Source organism: Pezoporus occidentalis, unplaced genomic scaffold (genome assembly GCF_034315485.1).
Source record: "Pezoporus occidentalis ecotype Australia unplaced genomic scaffold, CSIRO_AGI_Poc_V1 ctg92, whole genome shotgun sequence".
In the NCBI taxonomy this organism is placed as follows: Eukaryota; Metazoa; Chordata; class Aves; order Psittaciformes; family Psittacidae; genus Pezoporus; species Pezoporus occidentalis.
Genome location: NW_026916284.1, coordinates 1,679,398 through 1,698,266, shown reverse-complemented (window position 1 = coordinate 1,698,266; position 18,869 = coordinate 1,679,398). Strand labels below are relative to the sequence as shown.

Sequence of the window (18,869 nt, the reverse complement as noted above, 5' to 3'; positions counted from 1 at the left end):
TTGAGCGACCTCATCTAGTGGGAGCATCCCTGCCAGTGGCAGGGGGTTGGAACTGGATGATCTTAATGTCCTTTCCAACCAAAACCATTCTGTGATTGTATGATCTCGACATCCACAGCTCCCATAGTGAACCTCTCAGTCTTCCAGATAAGAAATTCACCTTCAGGGGTCTTTTCTTTCCGAGGAACTTCCATGGTTCCCCCTGGGAAGCCTGGTCGGACAGTCCCTTTGCACATCACACCACTTTGCTTAGGCTCCCCACGCTCTGAAATGCACCCTGTCACCTTTGGGTTGGTACAGGGCATAGATGTGTATGCACACAGATGTACGCTGCACTGATGTGTGATGCACACAGATGTGCACTGCGTGTATCTTTTTTTAACTAAGCCCCAATAAAACCCATTAAACCCTGCAAATGTCAGCTCTCTGTTTACACTGCTGGCTAAAAAGCAAATTTGCCATAGAAATCCCTGAGGAGATGGATGGCTGTGAAAGTTTCTCAGCAAGAAGGTGTGTGCACATCCTCGTTTTGCTCTGCCACACAGAAGCCCACCCCCTGTTCTGACCATTTCTGGGAGGTTGAGGGATGTGCAGCAGCGGCTGCAATAAAAGTAATGCAAGTTGTTGATCTGTGAAAAGAGAAACCAGTTGTTTTTTATAAATGCTGCATGTTCTTCAGATTAACCAGGCTCAGGGCAGGTCCTGATCACCATTATAAACATTCTGAAATCGCAGTGATGTTCACTGAAGACGTTTGGACCAGTTAACATTGTAACAGCAGGAAATGTGAAATAATGGAAGCACTAATACTCATGCAGTCCCTCCCTTGCTAAGCAAGGCTCAGTCACAGTATGGCAGAAGATGGTTTCAGGTAATAGGAAATGGGAGCCTTCAGGGGTTCCCACATGAGTTTTTTTGCCTTGGCTGCATGTTCAGCTACAGGAGATACACTGTGCTGTAGCCCTGATAACCGAGATGCTGTGCCCCATCTCTGGCAGGGTTCAGGGCCAGGTTGGACGGGCCTTGGAGCAAGCTGCTCTAGTGGAAAGTGTCCCTGCCCATGGCAGAGGGTTGGAACTGGATGAGCTTTAAGGTCCCTTCCAACCCAACCCAGTCTGGGGTTCCAGGACACAGAATTCCATGACACGGCTCGATCCCTTACCTGTAGAATTCGCAGGTCTGGTTCCCCAGGAGCACTGACACGCGGCTGCCGGCTCCCAGGTAGTGCCCGGAGATGGTCACCATTGTCCCTCCCGACTCTGGACCACGACTTGGATTCAGGAAACTCACTGCTGGAGTCTGGAGAAACCAAAGGACAAACTCAGTGCTCTGAAGGGAGATGCTGTGAGCCCAGGGACTGCGCCAGACAAAGAAACATCCTCTCCAGAGTATCTTTATGCTCTGGCTGAGTGCAGGTATCATTTTTAGAATGGAAAAGCAAAAGAGAAGATATGTCCTGGATATGTGACAAATCTCCTGCTACATTTTTGAACACAGCTCTGAAAGATAAAATGTGGTTCAACAAACTGAGTGTAAATTTAGCCTTGGCAAAATTAGGTATTTACCTTCAACTCAGTCTTTACACAAAGGTAAGCTGTTTGCACTGCAGTTTCAAAAGCTGTATATATATCCCAAGCCTGGCAAACTGCCATGCTGGAAATCTGAACCTAAATATTTCAAGTTTGCCAATGTGGTAACGCATCAAAAAACCCCCCACCAGGGTCATGGGCAACACTACAGGCCTTTAACAAAAGGCAGCTCCAGCTTAACATGAACCCCCTGTGGTGGTATTGTAGGGGCAGAGCCTGTTTCCCATTGCTGATGGACAGACATCCTTAGCAAACAAATCCCACTCCTCATCTCTCTGGTGATGTTATTGCAGCAATGTCTTCATCCTACCTTGCACCGGGTGAGCTTTTATCCCCCTTCATAGAGTCTGCAGACAGCAGGCACCTTTCTATTTGTTTTCAATCAGTGGATATTACCAAATTGTTTGCCTAATGCTTCCGCATTCCCCTCCTTATGACTCTCATCTGCAAAGCCTGGCAGCCTCCCAGCTCTGCTCCCCTGGCACCACCTGCTTGGCAGCTCCCAGAGTTTGTCCTGTTTTCTTTACTGGTTTCACAATGCAACATGTGTTTTCTGGGTGCCACAGCATTTGCCAAAGCAGCTCAGGCCTGTTTGACCCTGACTCCTCGATAGACCAGAGAATAAAACATACAATTCACCCTGTTGCGGGCTATTATGGGATAATGGTGCAGGAGGGAAAGATTCATCTTTCAGCTGCTCATTGGCAGCTCCCAGTTCTTATTCTAGCTGGGGTCAAAGTGGACTCAATGATCCTTATGGGTCCCCTTCCAGCTGAGGATATTTGATGGTTACCTCGGCTAATGGCAATAGCAGACTATAGAATGGGGATAGCAATGGTTACACTGGGCAGGCTGGGGACCATTTCATACAGCCAAGAGGAACAGTTCCAAAATGCAAACACCACATTCAAAGGATGTTCCATGTACAATTCTGCATCAAAAACCTCCTTCAGCCTCCAGCCCAACGCTGGCAACTGTGCCCTAAAGTGAGTTGGGAGCAAGCTGCAATGCTGTGACACTGCAGACAGAGAGCCCACCACAGCCTCCCTCCTCCTTCAGCCCCATCCTAAGGCTGGGTTGCAGCTGGCATCGGATGAGGGCCTGAGAGCTTAATAAAGATTTTCCATCTTCAGCTCTTGATTTGGTGATAATTATGACAGATTTACAGACCAAGACGGCTCCAAGCTTCCACCTCCCCAGATAAAACGGGTGTAATTCAGGTGACAGCATTGCTCCTGCACCATGTCAGGCTCCAGATGAGCTCATGAAGGTATAAACCCTCACGGGGTCAGAACAGAGCTCTGCTTTAAGGTACCAATCAATTTTACTACTGACTTTAACAGCATAAAGCAGCTGTAATGGAATCTGTGGCAGCACTAAAGAGAAAAATAAAGGCCAACTAACAAAAGGCAGTGATGTGCTGGAAGTTTTAGGTGCCTGAGAAAAAGAAACGATCTAATCAAGTAAGTGCTGGAAATCAGAAGCAATAATGCAAAGGATGATGGTGCTCAGCATATGTTACTGGGTTCCTGCAAGATACTACTCCAAGATTCATCTCCACAATTACCTTCCGCTGGCTCCTGGTTATTATTTAACACAAAGCAAGAGAGATTCCTCCTTGTGTCACATGGGAACCTGCCTTTTGGTAATGGGGGAACTGGGGACTATACTGGCACTGCCCTGTGATGATCAGAGCTTCTGGCATACTCGAGCAAAATGTGGTGGTATTTTGCACCCCTGCTATGTTGTGGAATAACTGAAACCCCAGGGGAGGGTGTGGGATACAACACTAATAGGGGGTGGCAGGGGTTAGCCTGGTTTATCTCTCAATTAGTTTACAAACTGTGGGCAATTGGGAAGTGCTGGCATTTCCCTGCATACAGATTCCACGGAGCACAGAATCAGTGTGGCAGGATGAAGCGCCCTGTTTAGGCAAAACTGGAGGTATGCGAAAGCTCAGCTGTACCTTTGAAGTTTATGAATCAAAAGGCTGCTAATTAAACAAGGGAAATAAATGACCCACTCAACCAATGGAAGCCACCAAGCCAAGAAGCAGGGAGAGAGCTTACACTGAACCAGCATCCTTGGAGGGGGGAAAACCAAAAAGCCCATAATAGTTGGATGCAGAATTACTCTTCCATCCAAAAGGGTAGAATTAAATCTAGAGACACAGAAACTAACTCAGATATAGTTTGTTTTCAGAGTTAAGCCTGTAGCAGTACCCGAGCTGCAGCAGATGGTCTCTGGTGCTTGCTGTCCTGTTTGTTTCTGGGTTCATGCAAAAAGGCATACTGGTGCCTGTATGTACACACAGGTCTGTATAAAATTGTCTTCAAAACCAGCAAGAAGCAGCACCCCGGATTTACTCCCATTAACTACGTACCAAGGTACCAACATCCCTTCATTGCAAACAGGAATATTTCTAGTGCTGACTCCAATTCCTTGACAATTCCTCATGCACAGAAAATCCCCAGGTACAGAGCAAAGTTATGGCTTTAAGCTGAAAAAGGCGAGATTCAGGTTAGATGTAAGGAAGAAATTCTTCCCTGTGAGGGTGCTGAGGCGCTGGCACAGGGTGCCCAGAGAAGCTGTGGCTGCCCCATCCCTGGCAGTGCTCAAGGCCAGGTTGGACACAGGGGCTTGGAGCAAGCTGCTCCAGTGGAAGGGGTCCCTGCCTGTGGCAGGGGTTGGAGCTGGAGGAGCTTTGAGGTCCCTTCAACCCAAACCACTCTGGGATTCTATGATCTGTGTAAGGCTCCTGCTGGGAGTACACCAGTGCACTTGCAAAGAGTGAGCACAGAACTGTAGGGAAGCTTGTCAGTACTTTGGTGGTGCAAAGCTGAGACCAAAGCCAGTGGGAGCCCTGGGTTTAGGTTCCCACCTAAATCCCGTGTATTCTGTAGACATTTACAGGCTGGGCTGCCAAAACTGTGCAGTGCCACAGGGAAGATGGCAATTCTGGGACTGCCTTCTGGTGTTGAACCCTATCCATTTGACCCAGCTGTTCCCATGGGACACACGTGCTGCCCTCACCCCCCCACCCTCATAGGACACTCACCACAAACATGTACTGCTGCGTGGACTTGGCTGTGAACTCCGGTTTGCACTCTCCGATGCACAGGAGCACTGGGCCGGAGCTGATCCCTGGAAGAGCCTGCCCCATTTCACAGACGATCCTGGAAGCAGAAAGGCCACAGGGACTCTTTGGCAGGAGATGGCAACAGTGCCCATGCAGGGCTGGCTTTCTTTTTCCTTCCCTTTCTTCCCCCTCTTCCTTAACTTTGGTATCTGCCTCTTTGGGGGAAGTTAATTACTGAGTCTATTTTTACCCCATGTTATAATTTAAAGGGGGAAAAAAAAATCAAAATTAGACGTAATTATTACAAGCTGTAAACTCCAGAGCAAAGCAGAGCTCTAATGGCAATACATTAGCCAGCAGCAAAGCGAGTGCGAAGTCCTCAGAGTAACAGATGAGTTCATTAAGGGAACAGCTCACGCTGCAGTCTCCCAGTTAATCAAAAAAAGGAGAAACCTGCTTGGGAATGATAGAGACAGCCCTGGAGAGCAGCATTTGCAGGGGAGACACTGATCCGCTCCTCCCGTGGGCCAGCTCAGCCCTGTGGGCACTTAAGGACAGGGCGAGCTGCTGGGTTAACCCCAGCAGGCCAGGCTGGAAGATGAGGAAACAACTCATGGCCCTGTGGGTATGGTACATAACCCAGGGGATGTGTAACATTGACTGGAGACGAGACTGAGCGAATGCCTGTCAGGCTGGCAGGTTTGAGAGGGGCTTGCAAAGGGATGTCAGCTGGTGGGGCTCTCTAGCTGTACCTAAAGGGGATGGATGCTGCTCCTGCAGCAGCAGTGGGAAGACAAATCCAAGAGAATCCCGTTGGGCATTGGAAATCTGAGGACAAGAGCAACCTGCCTTGGGGCAGGGGAACGCAGGGATGAGACACTTGGTGTCTGGCCCTGACAGTGGGGTCAGAGGATGAGCCAGAGCATTGTTTGTCACATGAGGCTAAAGGCACCTCTGCAGAGCACCAGGGAAACTGTTCACTCCTCTGCCAATGATGTGCCAACACATACAAGGCTCCAATTTGTGGAGGCAGCATGTCAGCTGCCGTCAGCAGCACTGAATTAACTACAAATAACATAAAATAGACTAAAGGAAGAAAAATAACCTGCAGATGAGCATGCACAGGTGATGCCAGGAGGCCTAACAAAATACACACATGTAGTCAAGAGCTCTAATGTGAACATCCTTATTGCTGCATATCAAAACGAGTTGCCTAGAGAGATGCTGCCTTTGGAGAACAGGAACTGAAGCGTCTCAGCTGCGTGCCTTCATCTGCCACGTGCTCCTCGCTCTGCCTTTGAGCCAGACATCACCCATGAACCTCTCTGCTATTTCACTGCTTCTCCTGCTGCAGCCTGGCAGGGTTGCTGTGCTGCCAGGCGGTGGGCTAGGATGGAGGGCTGGCATTTGAGAGCAATCATCTCTGCTCCTGCCAGCACATAGGCAAAGGAAGATGAAGTGATTCCTGACACCCCACAGGCAGGAGAGGAGAGTGGGGCTTTTCTCCCACAAGAAGCAAGGATACACCAAGTTCTATATAGGGGGGAGAAACACTGAATATATCTACTGAATATGTAATATTCAACTGAAAGAGAGGAGATTTAGATTAGATCTTAGGAAGTTCTTCACTGAGGGTGCTGAGGCACTGGCACAGGGTGCCCAGAGAAGCTGTGGCTGCCCCATCCCTGGCAGTGCTCAAGGCCAGGTTGGACACAGGGGCTTGGAGCAAGCTGCTCCAGTGGAAGGGGTCCCTGCCCGTGGCAGGGGTCGGAACTGGATGAGCTTTAAGGTCCCTTCCAACCCAAACTACTCTATGATTCTATGATTTGCCAGTAAAGCAGCTGCTGTACAGCACCAGCCATCATAATGGGGCATGGGGTGGGGCATGAGCAACCTGATACACCTGATCCCAATTCCTGATAAAAGCCAAATTCCCAGCAGGTACCTTGTTACAAAATGATGCATTCGGCAGAGCTGTAGGGTGCTGATTGCTGGGCTAAGTGGCCCTTTCACCAACATTAACCTAATTGCTGGCTGATAGATTGCGTGGCTGGAGCATATGGTGCGTCATTACAGTCTTGGAATTCAGTCTGCCCACAGAACCCTTAAGAGGGTCCTATTATCTGTTTTCATCTTTAAAAGACAGCTCTCCTGCTAATGCTTGCTGTTATCTGCCCAGGGTAAATGTTTTAATGATGTTAACAAACTTCGAAAGCTCAAGAGCCATAATTAGAGTCATGATTATAAAATCAGGGTTTCATACCATCAAAGGAGGATAATTTCATAATCTTCCATCCTTTATTTGAAAAATAAAACAAAACACTGCTCAGCAGAACAGCCCAATCCACTAGCAGTGACAGCACTGGTGGTGCAGTGGTTGGAGCTGTTCCTGCAATAACATCAGTGATGCTCTGCATGCCCATAGTGCCCTTCATAGTTGAGCTGCTGGAGCAAGTCCAGAGGAGGCCATGGAGATGTTCAGAGGGCAGGGAGGGACAGGCCAAGGGGAATGGCTTTAACCTGCCCCAGGGGAGGGTGAGATGAGCTCTTAGGCAGAAGCTCTTCCCTGTGAGGGTGCTGAGGCGCTGGCACAGGGTGCCCAGAGAAGCTGTGGCTGCCCCATCCCTGGCAGTGCTCAAGGCCAGGTTGGACACAGGGGCTTGGAGCAAGCTGCTCTAGTGGAAGGTGTCCCTGCCCGTGGCAGGGGTTGGAGCTGGATGAGATTTGAGGTTCCTTCCAACCCAAGCCATTCTATAAGACATCATGTATTGCTCCCCACCTACTCTGCCCAGATCACCCTTAACACACCCCTGAGCACCGCCCTGGCAACAGCCCCAGGAGCACATGTCACTCTGGGAGGTTCGCTCGCCCATCCTCTCTTACAGTGCCTGTTCTCTAATTTTTGGTTGACGTTTTCCTTAGTGAAATAAATGAACTGACTCCAGTGGAGGCCCATTCGGATTAAGCGGCTGTCACCGCCTCGCCCGCCTAACAGATAGCTGTGTGCGGGCAGCAGCATCGCCTGCATTTCAAATACAGTGGGGAGCAGAAGGGGCAGAGCTCAGCATCAGCAGCAAGGTGCTCATCAGAAAAATTGCTTAGCAAAGCAGGAATGCTGGTGTGGAAGGAAAAAAAAACACTTAATGAAAGCTTAAACGTCTGCTGGACACCCCCAGAGAGCATCCAAGCACCTCATCCCCTTCAGGTTGTTCAGCCTGGAGAAGAGAAGCTGAGTGGGTATCTCAGAGCAGCTTCCAGTATCTGAAGGGGGCCTGCAGGGATGCTGGAGATGGACTCTTCAACTCTAGTGATAGGACAAGGGGTGATGGATTCAAACTTAAACAGGGAAGATTGAGGTTAGATGTAAGGAAGAGATTCTTCCCTGTGAGGGTGGGTTTGCTGGGGGTCAGGGAAGAGGCTTTGTGCGGGCTGGCCAGCCCTGGGGACCCACAGGTGAGGTCTATGAAGCCACTCACTGTTCGGCGACGATGTAGTGCTCGGGCAGCGGCGTGCACTGCACCCCGGCCACCTGCACCCCACGGGCGATCTCTGAGAAGTCCAGGCCCAGGTTCACACCACGGATGGTCACCCTCGTCCCTCCTTCTGGGGGGCCCGAGACCGTCAGGATCTAGAGGGAAACAGAACACAGGGATACTGAGCTGATGTCCAGACGTCTGCTCCACGGGCTGCTCAGGGATGCTGAGTGCTGCGACCTCCACCTCCTCCTGCTGCCCAACCCAGGACACTGCCACCTTCTCATGACTTCTCTGGATGTCTTTGAGAAGCCCAATGATGCTGAAATCCACCTGTGCCATGCTCCAAAGGAGGACATCATGGTCCCTGAGCTGGCCGAGAGGCATGGGCAATGCCACCCCCCCCAGAAAGCCTTGCAGAAGGATGAGACTGACTTCTTTTATATACCCAGAATATGGTAAATTACCCTTCAGAAGTAGCCTGCTGCTTTGGAGATCTGTAACTCCTGCCTTGGCTGCTCCCTGAACGTTAATGTCACATTTTATTAGGGGGTTGGCACCTCAAGTGACTTAGAAATGTTAAAGTGTGAGGTGTGTACTTTAAAGCTGCCTGTTTATAGCCTGCCTCAGCCATAATCATCTCTGCTCCCATAGACTTTCATTAAGGACACTATCCTCTTCAATTAGGAGGATAAATTACAATGATGCAATGCCACAAAATCTGGACCCAAGACTGTCAAATAGTCATCCTTAATCTGCCACTGGTCCATCGTTTCTCTTGGGTGAGTTACCAGTATTCCCCGTGCTACAGCTGTTATCCATAAACAAACATAATCCACAGTAATGCAATTCAATTAATTTAATGGAGAAATCTTGTTCAGGCTTGTTTGTTCCGGCCCTGTCTTTGGCAAACGACTTGAGCTCTTCAAAATCTCTTCCTGAATGGGATTTGGCCACACATGCTGGGGTTCAGCCTGCTCCATACACCAAACATCAACCCCCCGCCTCCTTCCTTTGTGTAGACTCCAACTTCTACCTCCCTCTGCCCTCAACCACACGACTGAGGCTGCTGATTTATTCACCATACACTCTCTGTGGTGCTGCTGCTTTCTGTAACTCACACCATGTCACAGGTTTTGTACCATTTAGCTCCGTGAAGCTCTGTGTGCCCTTTAAAGACACTACAAAATCACATCGGATTGCATTACACCAAGTCCTGAAGGCCTGCACTGGTAATGGGAATTACCTGAGCTCGGCACTTCACGTACTTGACAGTTACAACTGTCCCTTGCAGCCCTAGAGTATGTTAAAATGCATTTGCTGGAGCACTTGCACTTGTGGTCTCATCACTGTTCAAAAGAAGTCCCAGTTTACCGTTTCCTGACCTCCCCACAGCCAGTGGAGCCTCCCCACACAAAGCAGAGCTCATGCTGTATTTTCAAGATGTCCTGACCTGGAAAATCCCCAATATGGAGCTCCCTCCACTCGACCTAGATTTTAGTGGCCACTCATTGAACAGTTTTGAAGTAACTGTGCCACAAAGCAGCCCCAGGGTTAGAACAGATGCATTTGATTAATTACAGCTGGAGAGATTCAGTCAAAACCACAGAGAGAAGATAAGTCTTAAAGGTCCCATCACATCAAGCGCTGGTGACCCCTCCAAGCAGCATCCCTGGGTCACCTCCTCCTGTGGTGGCCAAGGCATCTCCAGCAAACCCAGCCCAGGGCTGCCCTAACCCCAGCCTGCCTGTCCTGGGAGCTGCAGGGCTGGCTGTGATCACGTTCCATATTCCTCACCTGAGACAGACAGGATTAGGAAGCAATATTCCCAAGTTTCAAGCACCAGACCTCACAGAGTGGCTTTCGCTCAGAGCTCTGGGGAGGGGCACAAGAAGCTGCAAAGAGCACCTAAGTTAAAGCCAAGGCCATCACCAGGAATTCCACACCTACTGTTCAGGGGTCTGCGCCTCTGCTGGGAGTGGGGTGTGGGAGGCAGGGACACTGCTTCTGCTGATGTCTGAGCAGGTCACCTCTCTCCTGAGCATCAGCCTCGCCTAGCATGAAACAAATCAGCAATCCACCACCCCTAACAAAGCACGGTCCTGCTGCTCAGGACCAGGGTTTCTGCAAGCGTGAAGAACTGGGTTACTCACAGAATGGATCCAAATACAGAGATGAAGTGGCTGGTGGCAGGAGCTTGGTTACCCTCACACTCTGCACACACACCACGTAAGGGATGCAGATGCACCACTGCATTTCTGGTGTTCCTGCTTCTTTCTTGAAACCAAGGTAGGGATCCTGAGGATCCCTGAGGTTGGAATCCAAGCCATCCCAGGGATCCAGGAGCCCCAACACAGTGCTAGCACACTTCCCTCCCCAGCCTGCACAAGACACTGGTATAACAATGCAGGCTAAATGATCTCAGCGTCATGGGTCAGCATTTCTGACATAAAGCAATATTTAGCCTCCAGGAGAAGTCTGTGCACATCACAAGGAGACCTAGGGCTGGCTGTGAATCAGATGGGGTTTTCCTTCCGGAGCTTAAGGCAAGCCACGAGCCTAAGACCATTCTGCACAATAACCCCTTAGCATCTGTTGGGGTGCAAAGCAAGCACATGGCTTGCAGAATAAATGGCATAACCCCTGCCCCCTCCCAAAATGTCATCTACCTTCCTTCTGTCTTTTTTCATCCAGCTCTAAGCTAGCTGGGTCCCAGCTGATGAGCCCAGCAGGGAACCAGCACACAAGCACTGTCATCCCGACATGATCCCTTCTTGTCTCTGCTTTAGCTGATAGCACATTCAGAGCCTAATTGTTATCTCAGCAGAGCAACTCCATTATTCAGCCTGACACTGCCCCCCCTTCAGCTGTTTGTTGCACTGATGTTATATTAATGAGGCCTGCAAATAAATAAGTAGGAGATCAGAGTGCCTCTTGTTTACAAGAAAACGGGGGTTATTTACTTGTTGCTCAGACCACAGACCATGTGGAAGTTTTACACTGTTAGAGGGACACTGTGGGTGATGGCTGGGCCTCTCACTCAGAAACAGCACTGAACAGATCCTGCTGCTCATTTACTCATATGGCTATTCAAACAGAATCTTTTCTTACTAGTTATGCATCCCCCAAAGGCACTGGACATGGCAAACTGGTACCCAAAAGACTGAAACAACTCAGATGGCAGCAAAAATGACCCAACTGCAATGAAGGCTGTAAAGGTCTCATGGTCTCCAAGAGACCCCCAGGGGAAGAGGGCTAAGAGAAGTTAACCTGTGCTGCTGAAAGGTCTGTGTTTAGGAGTAAGAGTTTTCAGCCCTCTCAGTGCCTTTCCCATCAGTGGATGTCAAAGCCCACAAAAAGGCCACTACTTCCCTCTGCTCCTTTCCCCCTTCTTTTTCTGCAACAGTGAAAACTGAAAACTTGACTTTTCTTGAAGAATAAGTAAAAACAAAGCTGTAAATTCATATGGAGAAGGGCAGGAGATGGAGTTCAAGGAAAAATGCCAAACACTGTGTTCAAATCACACAGCTCAGAATGCTGCCAGTCAGCAGAGGCCATGGGACGATACATCCCCCTGAAACCTGTGTTTTCTGTTGCTGACCCTCTCTGGGGGTCAATAGCCAATCTGGCAAGGAAAGCACAGATTCCCTACTTGAGTCCCACATCTCTGAATCCATTCAGAGCAATCTCCTGAGACTCAGAACATCCCCTGGCAAGGCACTCTGCGCTTCCCGCTTTGAAGGCTGACACACAGACCTGGTGATGGAGACAAGAAATCTGTAGCAGCAAAGCTTTGCTCTTTTCTCCTTGGACAGAGACCAAAAGCGTTGTTTTCGAGCTGGATGGTGATAAAACACTTGGTGGCAGCGCCATGCCTGCAGCCAACCTGGCAGAGCTTAGATGCAAGTCACTGGGTGGCTGGAGCAGTGCTTTTCCCCTTCTCTGCTTAGCTTAGGAGGGGTGAATAAATGACTTCTAAGACTTTGTCACTGTAACTGTCTGAATGGGTTATGGTGAAGAAAATCTCGGGCAGAGGCCGTTTTGCTTTCATCATATACCACAACCTTGTATAAGAAGAACAGCACTCAGATAAGGAACCTTTGGTTTCTGACTACTGGCAGGGCAAGGTGAATATCAAGGCAAGCCTGTAAGGCTCGTCTTATCTCTCTGTAAAGATAGCTATGACTTGCCAAACAAACCAACCCACCAAAGGAGAGTCTCAGCATTACTTAATGCTTTCATGTCTCTGCATGGTCAGAGCCACCTCTGCTCCTCTGCAGCCCCACAAGCTCCACTCTGCAGGACACAAAATGCAGCACAATACCTGCCCATTAAACATACAGGGTGGCTGGGGAGAAGGTCTAGGAAAGAGATACCAAAAGCTTGCTAATGTCCCTGAGGATGGATGGACCCTCCACAGCCACATCCTCCTCCATGCCCAGCCCCGATACGGCCCCACCAGCCTCTGCGTTTTCCTCCCCTCCTCCATTAAAAGGAGGATGATGCCTTCCTCCCAGGGGATGTGAGAATGAGTCACTTCAGCTAAGCTGGTGTAGAAACTGAGTTAGAGGGCAACTTCCATTTGTACTGGGGTCCTTATTCAGCTGGCAGAAACTTGTGTGCTACCCCACCACAAGCAGCAGTGCAACAGGTTACCTGGATCCAGCACCTTCTGCTCTTTTGGCCACACACTCAGGGCAAGGGAGGCATTTTAGGAGGAGTTAATTAAGTGAGAAACCAAAGTCTTCTTTCATCCCCACCTGAGTGTCACTCCTAATGGTAACGTTAACAGACTGAGCAGAGTTTTACTGGTAAAAATGCTCCTGGGAGACATTCTGCATCCCTCAGTGGTCTGAACAGAAACAGCAGAAGCATCAACTATAGACTAATTAGCTCCCTAGTTTAATTAGCATTCTTGCAACAGTCCGTAGCGGTCACCCCGATGCTGGTAGCATCACTGGCAAGTGACAGCTGCCTGTGGGGCAGTGGGCTGAGCATCCCAGCCACGTGCCTGGATCCGCACGTTAATTTCATGGGAAGCAGTAGAGTGTTTTATCCCTTGTTCTTCAGCACCGGATGGACAAAGGAGGAGACAGACACTAATCCATTCTGTCTGGAGCAAAGAGAATCATGGAACGGTTTGGGTTGAAGGGACCTTAAAGCTCGTCCACTTCCAGCTGCCACTAGAGCAGCTTGCTCCAACCCAGCCTCGGACTGGAGAAGGACCAGAGATGCTCTTACCTCGGTGATGCGAGGGTTGGAGCACTTGACGTTCCTGCTGGACCAGTCGAGCCAGGGCTGTGCGGAGGGCGCGCTGCAGTGCGGCCGCAGCGTGCACTTGGCCTCGCCGCTGCACCAGCCGCACTCGAACTTGGGGTCGGCTTTGAGGCAGAGCCCGCAGCTCTCGCGCTGGGCTGCGCACTTGTAGAGGTGCACTGCGGGGAAGAGGGGACGGGCACTGAGTGCAAAGTCAAGCACTGAAAGAGTCACAGGGACTGCAGCTGCTCTTGCACTTAACAAGCAAAGGCATTTGGTGAGTTTTCATAGAATCATGGAACGGTTTCGGTTGGGAGGGATCTTAAAGACCATCTGGTTCCAACCTTCCAGGGACACCTTCCACTGGAACAGGCTGCTCCAAGTCCAACGTGGCCTTTAACACTGCCAGGGATAGGGCAGCCACAGCTTCTCTGAGCAACCTTTTCCATTGTCTCACCATATTCCCATCAGGAAGCATGTTTTCCTAATATCTAAATCTAGTATCTAATATCCTTTGGCTTAGCAAGCTGCAGACTGGACTTGCACATGTGGTTCCCACAGCCAAGGCTGTATCAGTGGCACTTAGTGAGCACCACTATCAGTGGAGCAAAGTGAGTTTGCTCTTATCCACAGCAAGATCCACCAGGACCACAATGCCTCTGATGGCAGCTAAAGCTGCTCTGCCCCAACAGCCACACTCCAGCCCCATCACCACCCTCCTTCCCATGTCTTGAAAGCCAACTCAAGCAGACATTACCTTTCAGATTCTCCGGGTTGTCAATAACAAAGTTCCCATTCCAAACCACAGCAAAGTCCACTGCTAAGTTGCTGATGTCCATCCCATCATAGAGATACTGGAGGAGAAGGTTGAGAATGAAATGGTTGGAGAATGCACCAGAGGCACTAAGAGGAAAAGAATTCTTTTTTAAAGAAACCATTATTCTCTGCCCAAAACCTGCTGATGTCTGAACCACCAAACTTCTACACTTCATCTCCAGGGTTCTGCTTTGACTTCCTCTTCCTCACCAGGAAGAGATAATTAAATCAGATCTAGTCCTTGTGAGAGGTAATAGATTAATTATTCCATGCACAGTGGTTGCTCTTGTCACTCAGTCTCCACCTTATCAATACAGCCCCTCCAGTTAATCACAGTGGAAGAACTGCTGCCTTTGGGCTATCTTCTCACACAATCACCATGCACCCTAGTGTGACTGGGAGCTCCAAAATTGCACTGCAATGTTCTGCCTGATGAAATAGCTGAGAAAAGACAGATGGTGCAGAGAGGTCCTTTCCCGATCTCTGCTTCAGCCTAGTCTAGGGTAGCACCGGATCAAATTATTCACCTTCGCATGGACATCCTGGGGGCTGTGGGAGGGAATCTGGATGCTTTAGGTGAATTCCCAGGGGAATCTGAAATTCCCATTCTCACAATGAGCACCAATGAGGCTTTTTTTTTCTGTTATTCTCTTTCAGCAAACCAAGAGCTGCTAAAGAGACTTAAAAAGGGGAGTGAACATTCCCACCTCTTTGGAATGAGGGAATGATGATAAAACCAAAGCAGATTACTTTGAGTGTCCCCTGTGCAGTAGTTGTACAGCTTTAACTTTTACATTCAGTTGTACTGATTCACCTGGCCTGGGTTGTAATGAGTTGGTGTGAAACTAGGTCTTCTGCACAAGTGGTAAGTTGTGAGTACCGAATGGCCCTTACATACTCCACCTACCACTTTCTATTAGCCTAACAGGAATAAAAGTGCTTCTCTAATGTTTATAAATCTCTTTGGATAGGAAAAGTACTCTATAGTATTAATACATTTATTACCTACCAAGCTGCAAGGCCCAAAGATGGCCAATGATATATAAATATACAGTGAAATTGTTAAAAATTCAAAACTTCATTAACAATTTAAGACCATCTGCACTGAATATTCAAGTGGACCCTGTTCTGCTGCCTAAACCAAACTGAACGTGCCCTCTTTGCCCATGGACATCATGGGAAAGGAGAGGAAGGACCGCACTCTTCTCTTGCAGTCCTCCAGCTGGAGTGTGCCACATGAGACCAAACATGGGCTGCATTTGCCATTCACATTTTGCCATCCCTGAGTACCTGCCATGGTGACTTTGGGTGTTCTGGGTTAAAATGTGCCAGGTCCACTGGCTTGGCTAAGCCCCAGGCTATGGAGGAGAGCCACCCTCCCCTGCCTGCTTCCCCAGCGGCATCACTCAGATGATTTCCCTCTCTCTGCTGCACTGTGCTCTCTCCCCCAGCAATTTTCCTTTCCCCCTCCTTCCCTGCACCATGCTGCTTTTCAGCATTACTGCATTCATGCAGCTACTGTGCCCTGGAATTCGACAGCTCCCCGATAAAGGGTCTGTGATTCGCCTTATCTCCCCCATGTGAATTAGCCTGCCTTAACACCTTTGGTTGCATTCCCTCCTCCTCCTCTTTGCTGACCCCCCTCAGTCAGACAGGGAACTGCCAGATAAAGGATCTTCTCCCAGCTGGTGCTATAATGAAACACCTCACATGGCCGCGGCAGGTTCCCGCCAGGGATTCAGGATTAGTTTAACTCCAGGATTAGTTTAACTCCAGATTTTCCACTCTTCCCGTGGTTGAGCCCATCCCCTTCGCATCTGACACCCGGTTTGGGGAGCCTGCTGGTCCCTCACCGAGCTGTTCTGGCACTGGACACTGGAGCTGTTGAAGCGCAGGGCAGGCACGCGGTGGATCACACCTTGGATGCTGAGGACACACTCGTACCCACGCTGGCCAGACTGGGGCTGGGGCAGGTTTCTTGCCTTCAGCGTGATGGGTTTCACCTCTCCCACTGGGATCAGGATCTCCTCTGTGGGGAAGAGCTGGGGACAGTCCTAGTGGGGTAATGAAAGAGAAGAAAAGGTTACAGCAGTAATGGTGACCTCCAGTTCCGGCCAGGTCTTGGTCCCTGCTCTGATGGCCAGGGCTGATGTCCCAGCACATCCTCGGTGCACAGCACTGGCCACTTCTCAGTCCACCGATGCAGCTGCAGGTTAAGTGCAGAAATCGTAGAAATCGTAGAATCACAGCCTACTTTGGGTTGAAAGGACCTTAAACTTCACACAGCTCCAGTCCCCTGCCACAGGCAGGGACACCTTCCACTGGAGCAGCTTGCTCCAAGCCCCTGTGTCCAACCTGGCCTTGAACACTGCCAGGGATGGGGCAGCCACAGCTCCTCTGGGCACCCTGTGCCAGCGCCTCAGCACCCTCACAGGGAAGAGCTTCTTTCTTACATCCAACCTAAATCTCCACTGTTTAAGTTTGAACCCCTTGCCCCTTGTCCTATCACTACACTCCCTGATGAAGATTCCCCCCTCACAGTCTCCCTGTGTTGAGGCTGACACTGATTTTCTCACCACAGAAGGAACGCTGCTATTCAGGGAATCCATGGAAGGCACTCCCCCTGCTCTGAGCTTGCCGTGGGTTTTATCTGCAGAGACACACGCTCTCACTCTGCCCTCCTGCAGCAGTGGCCGTGTGTTATCAGCTGCTCCAGCTCTGCCTGAGCCCCACTGCTCCAGGAGGGCAGTGGGCTGCTCCTAATCCCATTTCATCCTTACACCCTTCGGCTATGTGCAGCATGGGATGTGCTTCCCTCTCGCTACCAGGTACTGTTCTCCTCTGTGTTATCTGAGTAAAATGCCTCCAAGTGTGCCATTAATTTCTGGGGTGATGTTAATTTCTGCTCTATCTGCTCTCATCCCCTGCCATGTTCCGACACCTCTGAAACATCCCACCAGCTCACTGCGATGCTCCTGCCTGCAGCTCACAGCTGGAACTCGATGAGCTTTAAGGTCCAAACCAGTTTAACCCTAACCAGTCTGTGATTCTGAGACTTAAGCCTCCAACTCTTGGGACACAGGCACCCCAAGCTGTATACATCAGCAAGAGCAAACCCAGACTGCTGGCCTGCACAGCCCCATGGGCAGGAGGAAGGTGAAGTCCCAGCCAAGCTCAATGACTCAAACCAGCACACACCAGCTCCTGCTGCAGATCAGAGTCTTTCTGCACCTCCAGGATGCAATCAGGAGCTGCTCCAATAATGCATTTTCTAAGTCAAATGCAAACTGGGAAGTGTAGTCCAGCCACAGCCTCACAGAACTATCAATCACCCTGCCAGGCCAGAGCAAAGGCATTTCAGGAGACAACCAGGAAAAGGGAGGGATGTTGAGCTCCAGGAGCAGGCAGAGGCTGCTCAGCAGGATGCTGGAGGAGGAGAAGGGAGGCAGTGGGGCTAAGACGAAACAGTACATAGGTATTTCATTTCACTTCATTCACTTCACATAAAGAATGGGACTTCATCCTTGATGATCATTCTATAAAGCTCAGGAGTTCAGAGCTCAATGCAGTGAAGGAATGTGTAAGGATAGTTCCCCAATCCCTGAAAACAGCCTGGTTTTTGGGTACACAAAATACCACAAAACTAGAAGCAGTCTTTAAGTGTTCCATTGAAAACCATATGAAAATATTTCAAACATCTGTGTGATTGCAGTAAAGGAGCAAAGAAAAGAGCAAAATGATGCTGCCTCCGAAACTACGTATTCTGAAGACTAAGCACAACAATTAAAATATTAAGTACACAGAAGAGATTTGCTTCACTTCTGCCACTGTCTGTCCAAAATCATGCAACTGTAAATTAATAACAAGTTTTAATATTGCAGGAGATTTTGCTATGCAAGATGCTGTCTGCAAAATAAAAGGACACTCTCCCTGCAATCATCATTCCACAGATGAGCAGATCTCCAGGTCCCCATGAGCATGAACTAGGTCATAGAACCACATGCTGGTTTGCATTGGAAGGGACCTTAAAACTCATCCAGTTCAACCCCCCTGCCATGGGCAGGGACACCTTCCACTGGAGCAGCTTGCTCCAAGCCCCTGTGTCCAACCTGGCCTCCAACACTGCCAGGGATGGGGCAGCCACAGCTGGGATGAAAAGCAAAGCAAGACCTGTCAGTGCCTGATAACTGTACAACATTCCTCCCATGAGATCTCAATATCCTCAACATTATCTCTTCATAACACACCAGAAGATACAGGTTTTTCTCAATTTACATACCCAGAACTGCAGCACACAGAGAACAAAGGCTCTGACCATCAGAAGTATTTACATATGGTTTAGCTCTAATTTGCTTTGATCTAATGGAACTAGGTACCTAAGTACCTGTAAGCATCTGACACTGAAGGATTAATCCCAAACTGAAGTATAAAAATGGACTGACATCTCCCTTCCCTCTCCCAAATCCCACACTGGCATCCCAAGGCCCTTGCCACCCTGCCAAGCGATTCAAGTCAATCACCCAGATGCCAACACAAAGAGAGCCATCACCATCCTCCCCGGGCTCCCACCAGGACTGCCTATCCAGGGAGAAAATCCCCGCTTCCCACTAACGACCGTGACACACGCCAAGCCACGTTCCCTTCCCAGCTCCCAGC

General features: G+C 49.6%; 1 protein-coding gene across 1 annotated transcript in view; it reads right to left on the bottom strand.

The window, feature by feature from the left end:
* PLXNA2 (plexin A2) overlaps window positions 1–18,869 on the bottom strand; it is a 244,365-nt gene that overhangs the window by 34,600 nt on the left and 190,896 nt on the right. Inside the window, exons 18-23 of the mRNA XM_062605617.1 lie at window positions 16,067–16,267; window positions 14,155–14,251; window positions 13,383–13,576; window positions 8,145–8,296; window positions 4,648–4,765; window positions 1,163–1,299 (exon numbers count right to left, since the gene is read on the bottom strand). Coding sequence (XP_062461601.1) covers window positions 1,163–1,299; window positions 4,648–4,765; window positions 8,145–8,296; window positions 13,383–13,576; window positions 14,155–14,251; window positions 16,067–16,267 — 899 coding nt within the window. The remainder of the gene's footprint in view (window positions 1–1,162; window positions 1,300–4,647; window positions 4,766–8,144; window positions 8,297–13,382; window positions 13,577–14,154; window positions 14,252–16,066; window positions 16,268–18,869) is intronic.